Source organism: Anthonomus grandis, chromosome 4, assembly GCF_022605725.1.
Source record: "Anthonomus grandis grandis chromosome 4, icAntGran1.3, whole genome shotgun sequence".
Taxonomy (NCBI): Eukaryota; Metazoa; Arthropoda; class Insecta; order Coleoptera; family Curculionidae; genus Anthonomus; species Anthonomus grandis.
In genome coordinates this window covers 39,007,604-39,027,819 of record NC_065549.1, presented here as the reverse complement: position 1 = coordinate 39,027,819, position 20,216 = coordinate 39,007,604, and the positions used below count along the sequence as shown (strand labels likewise).

At 35.8% G+C, this 20,216-nt stretch overlaps 1 protein-coding gene across 4 annotated transcripts in view; it reads left to right on the top strand.

Annotated features, from left to right (window-relative positions):
• Positions 1-20,216, top strand: part of LOC126734760 (guanylate cyclase 32E) — a 261,555-nt gene that overhangs the window by 192,209 nt on the left and 49,130 nt on the right. For all 4 annotated transcript variants that reach the window (XM_050438480.1, XM_050438481.1, XM_050438482.1 and 1 more), the window contains 2 exons: positions 8,686-8,838; positions 10,414-10,566. In XM_050438480.1, the coding sequence (XP_050294437.1) occupies positions 8,686-8,838; positions 10,414-10,566 (306 nt within the window). The remainder of the gene's footprint in view (positions 1-8,685; positions 8,839-10,413; positions 10,567-20,216) is intronic.

Genomic DNA, 20,216 nt, shown 5'->3' with positions numbered 1-20,216 from the left:
TTTATAAAATGAATATTATAAAAACAATTTTTATTTTTGATCATTTGATCATCATTATAACAACCAGCCATGTATTCTGACAAGCACTTTTTAGAGGCACCAAAATAGGTATGAAGGTAACCCAAAAGTAATGGGACTTTAAGGTGGATAAAGAGAGTAGGGGAGTTCTGAAGTTTGCTACTGATTCCAAAGTTAGTTGTGTCAGGTCAAAGCGTATTGTTTCGCCCATAAGGGTTTTTTAGTTAACCCATTCGCGGACAAAACAAAATTTGTTGGGGTCTTCCTGGGACATTTTTTTTTAGAATCGGCATGTCTTAAGGTCATAAATTATATGTCAGTAATAATTTTTTTGTTTGTGGTGTTTTTTCGTAAAGAAACAGCCAGACTGCTATTGCAGACCTATCCCTTTGGATAACAACTTGCGTTATATAGGGACAAGACTGCTTATGCAGACAATATATTTATTGAAAGGTTGCATAGGTACTACGAAATAATATATCATGTATAAAAATAAAAGTTTTTATTCACGCAAGTAAGAAACTACAAAAATATTAATTCATATGCTTATAACATAGTTATTACAAAAACCGAAATTCATTTATTGGAATGAAAATTTTCAAAGCATTGCCCAACACACAATGGGGGATGCGTTTCGCAAACCTTACATCTCCATGATGTCTGCCCGCGTTTGTCATGCTTAGAACACTCCCGGCATCGCAGGAAATGACTTTTGCGTTTAGAGTTGGGCGGGACTGGTATTTTTTCTAAGACATGTAGAACTTCAGGTACAATTGTCTCCTCAGCTGTAACGTGTGCCGCAGGGACTGACCCTTTTGCAGCTTTTCCTGCTCTTGGTTCACCAGTTTTCTTTCGTCTCTCAAATTTTTTGGAATCCCAAGTAATCCTCTAATGAAACTCTCCCGAAATTGAAGTTAATTTGTTTTTGATTTCGTGATATTTTGATACAGCAAGAAACTATTTATAACTGTAACATCTAACAGATGAAATATCACCTTTTTGTACCATCTGATTGATTTTCTAGGGCAGCTATAATAGGAAGTAAACTGATCACATCTGTCTACCCCTGACATATTCATAAATTTCTTTTGGCTTTTGTAGTTTTTTCCCATAAGAATTCGAAACCTCTATCATCGTTGTGTGAAATTTGATAGTAATGCACAAAACATCGCGCTTGTCCTTCCATTTGCTAACATACACTTTACCATTTCTTTTCCAAATATGATCGCCTCTTTTGAGTTTTTTTGTCGTAACTACTTTTGGGTTTTGTTTTCGATTTGATCTCAAAGTACCTGTCGTGTGAGTTTTTCTACGAAGGAGAATTTTGAACAACCCCACGCTATTATAATAATTTTCCATTATCAAGTGATGACCTTTATCTAAAAATGGCTGCATTAGTCTGAATACCAATGCCTGTAGCTTGGAAACTTCTCCATTGTCCTGTTTTCCTTTATATATTTTAATGTTATGATTGTACGCATTTGGAGAGCATAATTCAAAGAATTTAATTCCATATTTGGCACGTTTATTTTTTATATATTGCTTAAAGCTCAATCTGCCTCGGTGCAATAAAAGCGACTCATCCAGTGCTAATGCCTCTTCCGGAGAAAAGGCTTTTTGATAATTGCGTATCAAAATTTGTAGCAGAGAAGTAACTTTATTCAGACGATCGACATTTCCTTTTTCCTTGCTGCAGTTGAACGCCCGTAGTAATTGCTTATACCTCCTTCCAGTCATTACGTTGGAAAATATGGGATGATAGTAATGGGGATCCAAGGAGAATATTTTTCGCAGAGTTGGAAAACGTACTTGGGCTTGAAGAAGTGGCAATCCAAAAAACATACACATTTCTTCAAAATTGGTGTTCGGAAATGATGCCGTTCGCGCATACCTTGCATGGAGTCTGTTGGTCGTTTCCATTTTTTTCCCATACTCATTAGTGCATGAGGTCAAAAGATCCATCACTTCATCATCCCACAAAGTTTTGAAAACTTCCAGCGGTGATGGTTTGGCGTTGTTGAAATCCGGAATGTCTTCAACGTCGCAGTGCCATTCCTTATCGCTGTCTGACTGATTAGAGCTTGGCGATGGTAACGAAGTTTGTGCGTCATTCGATGCTGAACTGATATCCTCGTTCTCAGAAGCGGTACTTTCTTGAGTTTCATCAGAGCTATTATTTGATGGAACATAGTCTTCATCTCCACTTTCAGAGTTATGATAAGGATCCTCATCACTTTGTTGACTCGCCTCATCCGAACTAGACGATGCTGATTCAGCAGTCTCTTCTTTCTTTTTCTTTTTCGTCCATTTTTCTGCAAAAAAAATAGAATTTTACTAGTACTGCCGAGACAAGTAGCTAATATAATACTTGCCTAGATTTTTTGGCGAGGAGGGGCTCATGCAATGAGATGTTTTTTATCTGTTTTGGTTACCAAAATCTATACACATAAAAAAATTTTGAACCTATCCTAACTACCACACAACGAATTTTCGGGCTACACAGCTGCAGCTACATAAGCAAAAACGTGTAAAAACAAAATATTATACTGTGCCCTAGTTATTTATTGTGTGCACTACTTTTCAATGTTAGTTTTCCATTATCACCACCAACTCCAGATTGAAACTGGCCAAAACCATATGTAAATATAATTTCCAAAAAAAAATGAGCCCCTGCTACTTATTTTTCACCTCTAAAACTTACCAAACACAGGTACACTTGATTGAGACACAAACCACGTCTGATTGTCTAACCTTATGTAGATTTTGTCTGCACTTGCAGTCTTGGCACCAAAAGATCAGCTGACTGTCAACACATGCGCAGGTTACATATATGCATACTATACGCTTCGTGGGACGATTCTCAGTATTATTGTAGTATTTAGTGGGACACAACAGATCTTTCTAAACCTTAGTACACGCTAATAACGACTGCAATTGAAGACTTGTCCTCTGGGGACGATCAAATTGCGTCTTCATATGCAGGCGAGTATATGAATAGTTTCCATTTTTTTAAAATAAAAAAAAATCAATAGAAGATCAGCCTTGTTCCGGATGCCCCTCAACGTTAAGAATTGACAAGCTGGTTAACAAATTCAATGCTATCGCTTGTGAAAACTAGTGCCGAACCATTGATCAGCTCTGTGAGTTATCTAGAATACTATATTTTTATGAATTTATTGGTTACTTTGCGATAGTTTACATATTTTTTAGATTGTTTACGTGTATCGTGGTGATCGGCTTCCCTGGAAGTTTCTCTTTCTGATTATTGACTCTTTTCATTAAATCATGATTTATTCGTTTTCTTTTTGGTTTTCCCGATGGCTTTTTCTGCTATCTTTCTACCATTTATTTTAACGATCAAATGAACTTACCTGAAGTTCGATCGAAATTATATTAGTCAGTCAGTCCAAGATTAGATTAGATTAGATTAAAATAAGGGTGAAGTTTCACTGCGACCTAAAAGATCTATTGTGTGCCCCTTTCTAATTACTGCTTGATGTTATTCTCAAGTCAAATTACTTCGTACAATCCTATGGCTTTAATAAAGGCTAGTAGTTGTGACGGTTCCAGTAATGAGATATTTCCTTCTGGAATTTCATAATTACCGAGGTGCATGGTACGACTTTCGGCAACTGTTTCGTATGTAGTTACTAGGTGTTCTGGGGTCTCTTCCTCTTCCCCACAGAATCTGCATTCACCTGTCTGTTCTAGTTTTAGTTTCCTGCGGTGTTCTCGAAGGTGACAGTGCCCTGTTAGGAATCCTGTTACAATCCGTAGTTTAGTTTTAGTTAAACTTACTAGAGCTTTAGATTTTTTTGGGTCGAGGGTTCCAAGGAACATCTTGGAGTGTCTCAACCCTGGATGATCATCCCAGAGGCTTTCTCTGAGTTGATCCTCCATTTTTGTAAGCTCATATAGGTAAGTATTCTTTCCTATGCCGCAGAAAGTTTCCGGTCCCACAAATTGAGAACCAGATCCCTTTTTTGCCAGAATATTGGCTTCTTCGTTACCTTGCACGCCTGTATGTCCAGGTACCCACAATATTGTGACTTTATTTCTCTTTCCTACTCATTAACTTTGCCCAAACAGTCTTTTACCATTTTAGAACTGATGACATGTGAACTCAGTGCTGCTATGGCTGCTTGACTGTCGGTGATGTCCTGCTTGAGGTAGTCTTTGTATAGGATTAATTGAGCGCATCTTTCTATAGCGTGTATTTCCGCTTGAAAGACACTGGTGTATTTTCCCAGTGGCTCTGAGTATTTGGTGCCAGGCCCAAATACTCCAGCTCCTGTTCCTTTTTCGGTTTTAGAACCATCTGTGTACCATTTGATAGTATTCTGTTTAAGTGAGCGGGCGACAGATCCATTTTCCCAGTCACTTTTGCTGTCAATTTTTGTACTGAAATTCCTAACAAAGTGATATTCCCGAGTTATATCGTCCTTGGGAAGATCGAACAGGGGAATGGATCTTGTTTGAGATACCCAGGCTCTCTGATCAATGTCCCTACTGTTCGTTCTATCCCTTGCTAATCTGAACATGGCCCTTTTAGCAGCTCCCTCTACTGCCAGGTGAAGAGGTGCCAGGTCAACTATGACCTCCAGTGCTGCTGTGGGGCATGTTTTCATAGCTCCTGTGATGCATACGCATGCAAGTCTTTGAACCTTGTCAAGTTTACGCCTTACTGTACTTAACTTTGTAGTGTCATGCCACACCACTGCCCCATATGTGATTATGGGTTTAACCATCATGGTGTACATCCATCGCAGTATTTTTGGGGAGCATCCCCAGTTTTTACCCGCTAGGTTCCTACAGATCATAATGGCTTTAGTGGCCTTGTTTACTGTGAATTCTAGATGCTTGGTGAATGGTACGATAGTAGTTTTCGCTGAATTTATGCTCAGCCCCACTGATGTGCACCATTCTTCCGTGATGCTTAGGCTTCTTTGTATGAGGTCGTATAAAGTGCCCTTATACCTGCCTTTGACTATAATAACGATATCATGAACATATCCTATGCAGGTGAAACCGAGATTTGTCAATATCTCAAGTAGTTCATCGACTACTAGACTCCATAGTAAGGGTGAAGTTACCCCTCCTTGAGGCGTGCCACGAGTAGTTTTGATGCCTGTGGTCTGTTCGCCCACAGTAGTCTCAGCCGTACGCGTGGCAAGCATTTGACAAATCCATCGGATTATGGTTTTGTTCAAATTTCTTTTTTCCAGGGCATTTTTTACCGCTACATGTGACGTGTTATCAAATGCCCCAGATATATCTAGAAAGGCGCAGATGGCTGTTTCTTTCTCATTCAGGCATTTCTGGATGATTTGTGTCAGTTGATATAGTGCGGTTTCTGTGGATCTGCCCGCTCTATAAGCATGTTGACACTGATGTAGAGGTGCTCTCTCCAGAATGTCATTCTTGATATGGTTGTCTACAATTTGTTCTATTGTTTTCAGAATGAAAGACGTAAGGCTGATAGGTCTAAAAGATTTGGGGTCAGTCCCATCTTTTTTTCCTATTTTCGGTATGAAGGTGACTTTTGCCCTTCGCCAGCTACTGGGAATGTATCCCGACGCTAAGCTCGTCCTTGCTATTCTACTCAGGTGAGGAAGGACTTTCTCTTGTCCGTTTTGTAGGAGAGCAGGAAAAATTCCATTCACTCCCGGTGACTTGTACGGTTGAAAGGTGTTTATTGCCCATTTCAACCTTTCTGTCGTAAAGACGGTCCTTGCAACTTCCCAGTCCTCTTTTTTAGGATTGGTGTACTTTATTGGGACCGTTTCTATAGGTTCGCACCCTGGAAAGTGTGTTTGAAGTAATAGGATGGCTTGCTCCTCTTCTCCCTTCGTGTAGGTGCCATCTGGCTTTTTGAGGGCCATTATTGGGTATGTGCCTCCCTTAGCCATTGCTTTGTGCAGTCTAGCCGCAGTCGGAGTGTTAGCGATTTCCGCACAGAAAGTTCTGAAGTGCTGTCTTTTGGTTTTTCTTATCTCTTTGTTATAAAGAGTAAGCACTTCGGCATATACCTGCCAGTTACCGTCTCTTTTCGCTCTATTGAAAAGATGACGCACTTTTGACCTTAGTTTTGACAGGTGTGTATTCCACCACGGGGCGTATTTAACGGGTCTCTCACTGGTCACTGGGCAACTTGAGTCGAACGCCTCATTTATTGCACGTGTGACAGCTTGTGAGTCCTGCTCTAAGTCTAGATGTCAGTCTAGATGACAGTCAGTCCAAAGATGTTCTAATAGTTCTAACAGTTCTAATATCTTCTAGTTTAAAATGGGGAGCTTCGACAAATACATTAAATTGTTTTAAATCGAGAATAAATCGCTTTTTCCCATTTGATTTTTCAGCTAAGAAAAAGTTTGATAAAAATTGGTCGTAAAGTGGCTCGCACTTGACAACCGCCCCTTGTGCTAGTAATTTATCAATTTCCTTTGATAAAAATTCTTCATCTGTTTTAGTAAAAGATATAGATTTAGGGGGATTAGGATAAATTTCCAATTTTCTCAAAACTTTGAAAGTCGACCAGCAGTTGGGTATAAACTTACCTTGTTTATTTCCTTCCTCTGTATCTCTCTCTGAAGTTGTCCTTCGAGGTTCGCCCTTTCTGCTGTCACGTCTCCCTCGATTGACGGGCAGGGCGATACCGGTTTAAATTTTTGTATGGTTTCCCTTTATCTGTTCCGTCCCCTTTCATCTCTTTTTTCCTAAAACCACCCTCGACCCTAGGAGCTTTAAACCCAGATGTTGAGGGAATAGGCTTCATGTCTTTACTGGCCGTTTGCAAAGTTTTAGCTACTTTAATTTTTTCGCAAATATCTGGTCCAAAAAGGAGGTCAGAGGGAGGACATTTTTCTAGGAGTTCCTTGGTATTTCATTCATATAAGGATAAATGAAAGAGCGTCGTGCCATGGTTAAATCATAAAATAGGCTCGTAAGAAGACGCCCTGTATCTGATAAACCAGGTAGTAAGACTTCTTTGCATAGTGGAGGCATATTCTCCGCTTCGTTTAGGATGCCGTCAATATTTTTTCCTAAAATTGCTAAACCCATACCTAATTTTGTCTGAAATTGGACATATGCATTATCCTTATTTCTAATGTTTTGAGGAATAATGGCGTATGATTCTGGGTTTAGTGTTGGAGGAACTAATAACGGGCAATTAACAGGCTAAGGCAGGGTGCACTTTAACATGTTCAGAATCCTTTATAGACGGATCATCACCCAAAATATTGAGAACCTCCTCTGGTAAGTCATAATCATTGTGAATTAATAGTTCATCTGTTGGATATGCCACGCCGCTTGGACTATGGGCTATACTCTCATCGTAATCTAATGTGCTTGCCAAGCCGCGCGGGGTCTTGGGCTACACTCGAACTATTATTAAAATCCGAAATCACCGGACTAATGTCAGCCTGTTTTTGCCGCACGGACCGACTAGGCGTGGAAAGTCTAGATCGAGCCAGAGAGGGGGAGCGAGAACGGCCGACCGAAGTCGAGCGGCCCCGACGCTTCGTCCGTTCCGCTGGGAAACGGGATCGTGAGCGTGACCTCGATCGTTTTTTAAAAAGGGATTCTAATTTAGTAAGCCTTTTTTGCATTTTTTTATGTTTTGAATCGCTATCCGATTCACCACTAGAAGACCGATGTCTTCTCTTATGTTTCCCCTAAAGGGGTTTAAAGGGGCTAAAAGGAGTTTACTTTTTAATTTTATGCAATATAATTGTGTACTTACGCGTAATTAATCTCGTCGTCGAGGCTGACGAAAACACAACACAACGCTCGCGTGTAGCACAAGAAGACGAATGAGGATTATTGGAAAGAGTGCCTAGAGCCTTGTGCGATGATTGCGAAATTGTACTTTAAAATCTTATGGATAGTAGCGCGAAAAGGCGGACTACATGGTAAAATAATTAACATCTTTGGACTGGCTGACGACATATAATCAATATATTTCCACATGACTTTAACATCCATTGTACGATTTTCATTCTCAATGAGTTTCTGTTCAATTTCTTATTCTGCTGGATTCTGATGTTTCTCTATATTCCATTGTGCGGTTTGGTTAGTTTCTTGGTGTTTCTGGCTCGATATTATGTTTTAGAGCTGAGCATAGCGCTTAAATAATATTATTTACTTACTTCCTCGCCTTTTAACAAAAATGCCGAGTGTACAACACCGTACCACCAAAAAAGAACTTGACATTTACTTTTAATCGACGTTGACGAGCTTTTTTTCGGTTTCCGCTCAGTCCAAGATTGTTGCTGGACTATTTTGCATATGATATTCTTAAACCCATATCTCATCACCAGTTGCAATACTTTCTGATAATCATGATGAATTTTTCACAGAATTCTGTTCTTTTGGAGCTTCGGCACATGAATAAGGATAAATATTTTGTTTCATATTTTTATCCATTTAAATTCTAAGACACTTGATGGTTTAAGGTGAATTAATAAATTTAGTAAACGAACTAAATGACGGATGGCGCGTAACATCAGAGTTAGTATTGGGAACAGTTGTGCAAACTTTAGACTCTTTGCGCGGGTTTTTTAAATGATGAACTTCCGATACCTTATTGACAAATATATATCATAATTATTCCTAACAATAAAAAAAAGACAAACTTAAAAGTTATTTTTTATTTGAATTTTTTAGGTACCCATTGAGGCAGCATATCTATATGACGCGGTAATGATTTATGCAAGAGCTCTTACGGAAACGTTTGAAAATCAAGAAGATCCGAGAAATGGAACGGCTATTTTAAATAAAATCCTAAATAGGTCGTATCGCAGTATTAAAGGATATGATGTAGGTAAAATTAAGCAAGTATAAGGTTTGATTTAGACAAAATATAACGAAAGGTTTAACATCTTGAACATATCGTAACGTTGGCTTAGATTATAAATTACCGTCTGATTTGCATCTTGGGTGCAATAGTTAAAGTGTTGAGAGTACGTAAAGTGGAATAAATACGCTAAGGGCTTGAATTTAGGAGTAACACACACACACACACATCTCCTGATGATATGTTTAATGAAACAACCTTATACAGCATGTTACTATCTTCCTTCCTATTATGTTAACTTGTAACTAAGAACAAAGAACCAAGAGCCAAGAGATACCTAAAATAGGGATTTATATTTTTACCTATCAGGTAATACATACCTCTTATTTATTTTAAAATTTAATAACTAACAGACAAAGTCTTTCCAATAACCTTCCCTTCTTGGCGTTCAGCAGAAAAAGAACAAATTAAATTAAGTCATCTGTCATGTCAATTATAACCGAGATGCAACAAGGTAAGTATGGGCACTTTTCAGAATTCACTTTTAATTCACTGGTTGAATTAACCCGTTAATCAAAAAAAAATTCGGTAGATCTCAGGTTGCCGTTTGGTTACTTAAACATTCAAAAACGCTTAGGTTGATTTTCCTAGAATTTTTCTGACAGTTTGCAGCTTTAACAATATCAATTTCTGTTTATGTTTGTATTTTTAAATTCTTCAAAGCAAACCAAACAAACTATGGTAGCATTTTCCATGAAAACATTGAAAGATTGCCACTGTTGTGATGTTTAAGAAACTAAAAACCAAACAAAAACGACCCAGTTCCATTATAAGGGTCTCAGTTTCTGTTGCTATCAGTTTGTGGCTTTTATAGTCGGCACCAATAAACAAACACAATTTTAAAAAAGCGTACTAAACTTATTCTTCTATTATTCTTATTCGACTATCAAAATAAAGTTAAAATATCCACAAAAAAGTAAAATGAAAATTGAGCAACAACAAATTTAACAAAACTAAGCCGGAAAAATGCAAAACTAGGTTAGGAATCCTACGAAGAATCTATTTGATCGAGATTCCACCTTAAAATCCCGGTTAATCTGATACCTCGTCGGTTGCATCCAGCTGATTTCACCGGTTAATTTTGAAACGTGGGATTTTTTGAACCGGGTTAATTCTGAAACGCCTTGGTTATTGCCGGTACAACCCGGTGTATCCACCGATGACTTTTGAAAAGTGCCCTATAAAATAGTACAGGCTAGAAATGGCGTTTTCGGTTTGTAAGATTAGTGCAAAGTAATTATTATAAACTTTAACATAAAGTCTTTTCGAAAGTTTCGCTTGTGACTTGGTATCAACTCTGATTGACCCCATAACTATACTAAGTTGAAACAACTATAAAGTTTTTATAATTCTATCGAGGGTTTAGAGAATAGCTCTCAATTTGATACTATTTACACAGTTTCGAGTCTCTCACAGATTTTCTTATAACAAAACGCTTAAAATTAGTGGATCCATAATTTCTTAATTTGAGAGTAATTTGTCTGAGTGCTGTAAAATTTTCATAATTATTTTAGATAGTAATACAATTATTCTTTCAGATATTTATAGACCAAAATGGAGATGCTGAAGGTAATTTTACGGTAGTATCCCTATTAGATGATAAAGAAAATGGCAGCCATTTGGGCATTAGTATGCAGCCGGTTGGATATTTTCAGTACACACTGAATGGAACAGTTATCTCATCTTTACCAGTAAGTTAATCTTTACAATAATTGTCACGGTATTTAAAGAAAGTAATTAATAAAAAAATTAAAATATTTAAAAAAGTAAAGGTTACTAGGTGCTTGGTAGATAAGTTGGTTGCCCCATAGGTCGCTGAGATCGGTAGAGTCAAACACACACTTAATAATACAATTTATTACAAAAAAAACTAATACTAGTTACTACAGTTACCACAGTTGGCTGCAGGGTCTTACAGCAGCTTGTAGGTGCGGTTGGACGCTGGATAAAATACGAGGGCAGAAAAAACGTTGGCAACAAGAAACCTTGGTTACAGGGTTTTTTTCTAGTAGTCTGCACCGGTGTTTGACAGCAGTGGCTTTAGCCCTCCGTTAGGCGCGCGGGTGACTATTGTCACCCACGTGTACAATTCAATACGCAAAATTATATCCGATACCTTTACGCAGACGACGCTTTTAGTACCTTCCCAACTCTGTTTAAGAAAGCATCTTCGTGATCGGCAACGTTGTGGTGATTGCAGTTTTGTGTTTAAAAATAGATTATTTTACCTGGGGGACTAGATTATTTTACAAGGGTCACCCGCGCGCCTGTTCGCGTTACTTTATAAGGCAAGTATAATTTATTTATTTTTTCTTTACATGATTTGTGATATTGTATTTACTTGATTTAGAAATATTTAACATTATTTTATTTATGTAGACAATCATTTTTTATTATTTGTTTTAAATATTTCACTTCACAAATGGACACAAATATGTATGTTTTAGGAAAACATTCGAATTTTTTATTATTTTGTCTTATTTTTTATATCCAAACTATTATATTCATGAACATGTTTGTTTTAGAAAAATGTCTGAGCCAAAGAATAAAAAACTGAAAATGGAGCCAAGTAGGGATCCTCAGATGAGGCTAAAGTGGTTTGAAGAGCCAAGTGATGACGCAATTTCTGAAGCTGAGGATGAAAGTGATCTAGACGAGGTTGACCATATTTCAGAAAGTGATCACATGACGGACTCTGAGCAAGAAGTTAGTGAAGAAGACAGAGGAAGTGGTCGAATCTACACACACCGAAAATGACTCCAATTTGTCACAAAATGTTTACATGGGGAAAGATTCTTCGACAAAATAGAGCCCACAATATCATTACCCACCTTCCTGGTCCAAAAAATAATGCTCGTGAGACAAAAACAGATATTGACATTATAAGTTTATTTTTGGATGATACATTTTACGTATAATTTGTCATTCTACTAATATTTACATCGAGAAGATCCGCAGTAAATTTCAACGTGATCGTGATGCTAGGCCTACGGACATAATTGAAATCAAGGCATTTATTGGATTGCTATATCTAATAGGGTCTCTGGGAAATTCAAGGAAGAATGTACGATTTTCGTGGGATAACTCAAAAGGCAATGGCTTAGAATCTTGTTATTTGACCATGAGCGAAAAAAGATTTAGATTTATTTTGCGATGTTTACGGTTCGACGATATACGAGATCGAGAAAGTCGCAAAACTATTGACAAACTTGCACCAATCAGGGAAGTTTTTGAGCTATTAACAAATAATTTTCAAAAGTATTATTCTCCCAGTGAGTATCTTACGGTCGATGAGCAACTGTTGGCATTCAGAGGTAGATGCAGTTTCAAGCAGTATATACCTAGTAAGCCAGGGAAGTATGGGGTAAAGGTTTTTACTTTGGCTGATTCCAAGACTGCTTATACTATTAATTTAGAACCCTATGTTAGAAAGCAACCTGATGGTCCATACCAAATGAGTAACTCAGCCGAAGATATTGTTTTACGTTTGATAGAGCCCGTTCAAAGTAGTAACAGAAACATTACGGGCGACAACTGGTTCACAAGCCTTCCTCTGGCTAAAAAACTTCTGAATAATAAAAAACTAACATATGTTGGTACGATAAGGAAAAATAAACGTGAAATACCCAAGGAATTTCTACCAAATAAATTTAAAATGCCAGCGTCTTCCATTTTTGGATTTCAGGAAGACGTAACTTTAGTATCATATTGTCCAAAAAAGAAAATAAGACAGTATTTTTACTGTCAACTATGCATCATAGTGCTTCGATTGACCAGTCATCTAACGGTAAAAACAAACCTGAAATTATAACATTTTATAATTCGACAAAAATTGGTGTGGATTTGGTCGATCAGCTTTGTGGAAATTATGATGTGTCAAGAACTACGAGACGCTGGCCTATGGTACCCTTTTTTGACCTGCTTAATATAATAGGAATCAACGCAGCATGCATTTATAATTCTCATAATTTTAACAAAACAGTGAGAAGAACCGATTTTTTACAAAATGTAAGTTGGCAATTGATAAAGCCACAAATAGATTGACGATCAAATATTGTGTCTATTCCCAGAGAATTACGAAGGCGGGCGAAGTTGTTATTGGATGGAGAGGAAGCTGAACCAATTATTGCTCGCCGAAAAGGCTCGCGCGGGCGCTGTTATCAGTGTGGACGTCAAAGAGATAAAAGTACAAGAAAATGGTGCTTCAAATGCCAACAGTGGATCTGTGGAGAGCATCTGCGCGAAATATGCACGAATTGCTTTGAAAATTAGTAATACACTACTTTATCAGTAAATAAAATTTTTTCACTACCATCTCTGTATTTTTATTTATTTAATTTAGGAATTATTTAGAATAATAAATAAAGAAATATTTTTTTTGCAAATATTTAATAATTAGGAGCCGGGTGACTCATGTCAACCGCGCGACTATCCACGTAACAAACTTAGGCGCGCTTATCGGAGGGTTAGTGGAATCTTATTAAGGGACTCCTTACACCTTCTCTGGTATAGTCGTCTAATAACAAACCAACCAGCAGAAAAGTCCGGCGATGCGGTCATGTCTTACACACAGAAATGTCAAAATAAAGCCGCATTCACAATGACTCGATATAAACTGTTGCTAAACCAACGGAATATAAGACTACGATAAATAAAATATAATACAAAGTAAATTAAGGTACAGTCACACAACACCTACACTGTAAGACATAATGAAATAATAAAGTAAAATGTATAATTATCAATAATTAAAATAATTAACAACCAAAATAATTAAATCAAAATTGACACGTGACATAATCATGATAAGCAGTTAATTTAATATGAAAATGCAGTTTTATATTAGGGATAGTAGTAGAAGGTAAAGTTAGTATTCACAATTTTTGCATTTCTTAGTTCAGTTATTAATTATTTATTAAATCTTATTGTTTATCGCGTTTATTATGAGTCGCTTATTTCAATGTATTGTAGAAATCAGCGAGAAAAGTTATGATTCCAAAAACCACCTATAAAAAAGTGGCATATTAAAAAAGAAAATTGCAATGCCTTAAGTCCAGGGAGCAAGAAAATGTCCATTGTACGCATACTATGTATTCGAAATCCCATTTTTTTTTATATATAAAAGTTCATGTCTAAAATTTGCAGGTTTACCGTCATATAAGAACCAGATATTGTCTTCTAATAATTATGATAGCTTGTATCGAAAAAAAGCAAAATAAATTTTACCGCCAGTAGAGTTCCAATAAACACTTTGTTTATTGACCCAAATATACAAAATGAATTATTTTTTAAGCAATTGGTTTTTCTTGTCCAGTCATTTTCCTCACTTTATTATGAAAGACCTACAACAGTTGAATTGCTATGGCTTCACTGCTAATTGCTGGGTTATCTTCAACAATATTTAAATTGTTTCCCTCAATTTGTAATATTTCAAGTTGAGTAGGTATTTCAGCATGACCTTCTAATTCTTTTAATTATCTATTCACTAAATGTTAGGTGCCAGAGCATCCCATATCTTAGCATGAAATTTCGTATTGAGTACAAGAATAATCATTATTTCGTCCACATTTGCCATATTTGAATTTATTGGTATTCTAATTTCAATTTAGTTTAGAATAACTGCGTTTAAGTGAATACTTAATTTAATAGTGTGGTATATTAATATTAAATTTAGTTGTGAAAATAGTTATGTAGGATTTTTTTTGATTGGATTCGTATCACTTTAGAAAAGGATTAAGCAAAAACGGAAAACTACTAGAATAGTCTGCTGGAATGTTACCTCATGGAACGAAAGGGATTAGGAAATACTCTTGGAAATTAATAAGTACAAGATACATACAGTGTGGTGACTTTAACTGGAATAAATTCAGTTAAAACTAATCAAAATTTATCTTGCAAAATTCCTGAGACCCGTCGATTTTTGTTTATTTTTTTTTCACATTTCAAGATAGTTTTTGTATTTTTTCACCTACAGGGGGGTCCAAATTAACCCAAACTTTTTTTTTCAAATGGAAAGCCACTTTTTTTAAACTCTCATTGAAAAGAGCCCTTTTTCCTGATTAAATTGCCCTATTTACTTTTGTGATTATCTAAAGGAGAAATACGAAAAAAAAATAAAAACAATTAAATTATTAAAAGTCTCGAAATATTTTGGGTTGGTAAATTTTTGGCGTGTTTGTTTATTTTATTGGTATCGAGACATTTCCTGACATTGTTGTAGTGTCACTGTTAAAGTGTTTTCAACCAGTTGTTAAATAAGTTAACTTATATTGAAAAAATCCCTTATTTATCCGAATTCCACAAGATTGAAATCTTAATGATGATTGGTTATGGGGACAGAAGTCGTACTCAGCTAGAGGTTGTCCACTTATTCAGGCAGAAATATCCCACCTATTGACCAAGGTACGGTTAATAAAATCGAACGCAGATTTCGAGAAGTTGGGCACGTGAGGGATGTTTCAAGACAAAGGTCTTCTAAAATCGATAAAAACACCCAATTAAATGTATTGTTAGCGATGGAAGAAAATCTGGTAACTGCAGCCAGAAGAGTAGCTCGCGAAAACTCTATTCATCATAAATCTGTGCGAAAAATTTTAAAAAATGCAAACAAACGACCTTATAAAATGCAACCCGTTCAAGAGTTATTGGAAGACGATCCAGATCGTAGAGTTCAGTTCTGTGAATTAATGATGAACGCCATTGACGAAAATCGCATATCTTCGGAGTGGATCCTTTTTTCTGATGAGGCTACATTCACCCTAAATGGCCATGTTAATAAGCAGAACTGTCGCTACTAGTCTGACGAGAACCCACACTGGGTAAGGGAAACTAATACACAATATCCCCAGAAAACGAATGTTTGGGCTGGCATAAATGGCAGGCAAGTTATAGGGCCCATATTCTTCAATTATACTTTAACTGGGAAAGGATATCTAGAATTTCTTGAACATGAACTAGTTCCAGTCTTACGTGTCTTATATCCGAGTCAGTTCAATCCAGATTTGTATGATGAAAGAATCTGGATGCAACAAGATGGTGCTCCCCCACATTATGCCCGTAATGTACGCCAGTATTTAGATGACAATTTTCCAAACAGATGGATTGGTAGAAGGGGTGCAATCAAGTGGCCGGCACGTTCTCCCGATCTCCCTCCCCTGATTTTTTTCTGTCGGGACATTTGAAAAGTCAAACTTATATAAGCAAACCTGGAAACCTAGACGAACTCAAAGAACGTATTAGGTAAGAATTCCGACAAATATCTCCAGAAGTGTTAGAAAATGTCAGAAACGAACTTTATCATCGTCTTGTGCTTTGCCGACAAGTAATTGGTGCTCATTTTGAGCATCTTATACATTAAACGCAACTTTTAATAATTTAATGGTTTTTTTTTTCGTATTTCTCCTTTAGATAATCACAAAAGTAAATGGGGCAATTTAATCAAGAAAAAGGGCTCTTTTATAATAATAATAATAATAATAATAATAATAATAATAATAATAATAATAATAAAGCGCTTTTATTTAGCAAATACATAGTTTTACATAGTTTTGCCTTCGAAGGCGAAGATTAGCTAAAAGCTACTCTTAAACTCTTAACCTTCTTAAATTACACAAAAAAAAACAAAATAAACAAACATAAATCAGTAGAAAATAAAACAATATTCATTTAACAGAAATAAGAAAATCTTTTGATTTACCTAAATGATTCCTGTAGATACAGGTTCTTGAAATGTTTTTTAAAAACATACAGGCCATTGCTAAAATCAGGCCTAAAGACGTTCACAAATTTGACTGCGTTGTAAGTGAATGATGATCGTTCAAAGAGAGCCATTGAGTGATGGGGCATAGTCAGAGTGTTTTACCTAATAATTCGAGCATGTACATGATTTCTAGGTATAAGTTTCTCAAATAAATATATCGGAGCTTTGGACTTATAAAGGCGATATACTAAGGTGCAGTACAAAAAGTTATATAGATAAGGTATTTTTAACCACCCCAAATCATACATGCCTTGGGACACATGATCAAACTTTCCTAGGTCAAAGATAAGTCTACAACAGGTATTTTGCACACGTTGTAACCGATATTGTGTCTGCTGGTCCAAGCACGGAAAGAAAACTATCAGACAATATTGGATAATTGACATAACAAAAGTTTCGGCAAGTTTTTTCCTAGTCTTGAAGTTTAATATTGACTTATTAGCATAAAGCATACGCAAACGCAAATAGCTCTTTTGAAGAATAGTACTAACATGCTCTCTGAATCTAAGAGAGGCATCTAATGTGAGACCTAAAACTTTTATACTCTCAGAAAAAGTAATTAATGTATTATCTAATTTAATTTTTATAGTTGAATTTATAATTCTACGAAACTTTTTATTAGTAAATAGCAACATCTTCGTTTTATTAGGATTTATGATTAAGTTATGTTCCTTTGAGTATTTCGATATTAGGTCGAGTTCAATGCTTATATTTTTGCCTATCTCTTCATATTCATTGGAATCAAAGTAGTGAATCAGCTGCGTGTCGTCAGCATATTGGTAAATTTCAGATGTACTGACAATATTAGGCAAGTCTGACGTGTAAATTAAAAATAAAAGTGGACCAAGTATTGATCCTTGCGGCACTCCTGATACCACATGCTTGGGATCCGAAAAGCTATCCTGCAGTCGCACCTTTTGAGTTCGATTCCAGAGATAACTTTTAAAAAAGATAAGACAACGTCATAAAACTTTAGCTTAGCAACAATTAAATCGTGATCTATAACATCAAAGGCTTTTGAGTAATCAAGGGCTACCATAACAGCTGAAAGTTTCTTGTCAAGAGCTCGTATTATATTGTCGGTGATGTTTAAAAGGGCGCTTGTTGTGCTATGGCTGGCTCTAAATCCGGATTGTTGAGAGGGAATGATATTATTATTAATGAAGTAATCAATAAGCTGTGAATAAACCACCCGTTCTAGAACCTTGGATATAACATTTAATAAGCTTATGGGGCGTAAGTCTTGCAAGCACTGAGGATTTAATATTTTAGAAAAAGGCAAAACAGTTGATTTCCGCCAAGCTCTTGGAAAATAGCCTGTTAGCAAGCAACTATTTATAATATTCGTAATGTGACTTAAAATATTCGGTAAGCACAGCTGTAGCATTTGTTTAGTAACATTGTCTGAGCCCGCAGCATTGGATTTAATATTTTGTATTGTTTTAAAAACAGTGTCGTGATCTACCAGAGAAAACTGAAAAATGTTATTTGTATATTTTTGATTGGTATAAAAGCTAATTCTGTCAAGACAGTTATCAGACTTATTGAAAATGCTTATAAAGTAATCATTTATTAAGTTGGGGTTATTTAAAATAGATGGTAGATCATTATTGTCTGTTGCAGTTTTATTGTTTAAGTTGTACAAACCACGCCAAATTTTTTTACCAGATTTTTCACTTTGTAAGCTATTTAGATATGCAGCCTTTTCTCTTCTAATAGAGGCAAGTGCAAAATTTCTGCACTCCTTATAACGATTCCAATTTTGTAGACTTTTGTGTTTTTTGTACTTAGTTAATGTATTGTTTTTTTCTTTTATAATTAACTTGAGATTATCAGTTAGCCAAGGTGCAGCCTTTTAACTGATTCTAACATATTTATAAGGTGCATGAATGTTAAATAAAATATTAATATTTTGTTCTAATTCTCTTTGTACTTTTGCATTTATATCTGTTTCGTTCTCTCTTCTTTTATTACTTTTTGCTAATTTTACTTATTTTTAGTTAACATAAGTTTTCTTTAAAGTTTAACATATTTAATAATTAATTCGGTAATACTTTGTTTATTTTGGTTTATTTACATTGATTTTGCATATAAAGGTTCACCCGGTATAACACACGCGTTTCTTGGTAAATTGTTAATATTTAAACTCGACCTATCTTATATTTCCTTACTCTCTTACTCCCATGTTCCTTCCATAAAGTCTTGCTCTTTTATCCTACTTTACCTTATGGACTCCTCGGGGCGAGAGGAGTAAGCTATTTGACCGAGGTCATCCGCCAAAATACGGAACAGGTGTGCGATACCGGAAAGCAGTAGTACTACGGCAATTATTGAATCGGTACCTAAATCTTATGCGAGATAATACCGAAGTGCATCACGTCTTTGTCGATTTAATGAAAGCTGATTGGGGTGTTCCCTATATCAACATCCTTTACTTCATTTATTACTAGGAAAAGTCGCGTCATTCTTTTTCCTTTTACGTCAAATTGTGTCTCTTCTTATTTCGTTTCTATTTTATTTCGTTCATTACATAATCATTAAGGGTGTGCGTCGAAAACAGAAGGATCACCTTATTTCAGTGTGACTGGAGCAGCGTCCCTATTTCTTTACAGTCTGGCCTTGATAACTTGATAAATAATTAAGACCGAAATAACCTTGATTTAAGTAATTAAACATATATTATAAACAGGCCCGAAACAATATCATTTAAATGAAAAATATGGTCCCAATTTATTTGAGTTAAATCCGTTTTAAATTCATCTAAGTCAAAACTTTTAAAATCGCGTATTTTAATAACTTTTTGTTTAACTTTTTTAATGAGAATATTTAATGTACAGAAAGGCATTTTATTGTGGTCACTTATGTCCGAATCAACAGTACCGCTCTTATGACATATAGATTTTTTATTAATAAATACTGGATCCAGACATGTAGCAGATATGTTGATGATCCGTGTAGGTTCATTAATTAATTGATCGTATCCATAGGAATTTAGGGTAGAATATAGCAAATTTGGCTTTAGCATATCAATATTCAAATCACCAAATATAACAGAGTAGTCATAATCCGCCAAAATATGGGGTATAATTTCTTCGAGAAAGTTTATTATCTCTGATACTTTGGATCTTGGAGGTTTATATATTAAAATAAGAGCAATCTTATATAAGCCAAATTTAACATTTAAAAACAAATAATCAAAGCTCACATTGTTAGCATTGATTTCCACAGTTTCACATGAAAGAAATGATCTGATGTAAATTCCTACACCACTTCCCACTCTATCTTTTCGAAAAAATGAGTAGCCTGGCATGTCAATAGCATCAGTGGTTATTGCATTATTCAGCCATGTTTCACACACTCCAATAACATCATAATTCTCTTTCACCAGCTGAGTAAATTCTACAAAACTTGGCAAAAGAGATCTTACATTAATGTTGGCAATGCTTAGAAAATCTTCATTTTTTCTTCTAGCCATTATAATTTGGAAGACAAAGAAAGGAAAAAAAACACTTATATAAATATGCGGTAGAAATTACTCGTAGTTTACCCTTGACCTATGCTTGGTAAGATGATATAGATAAG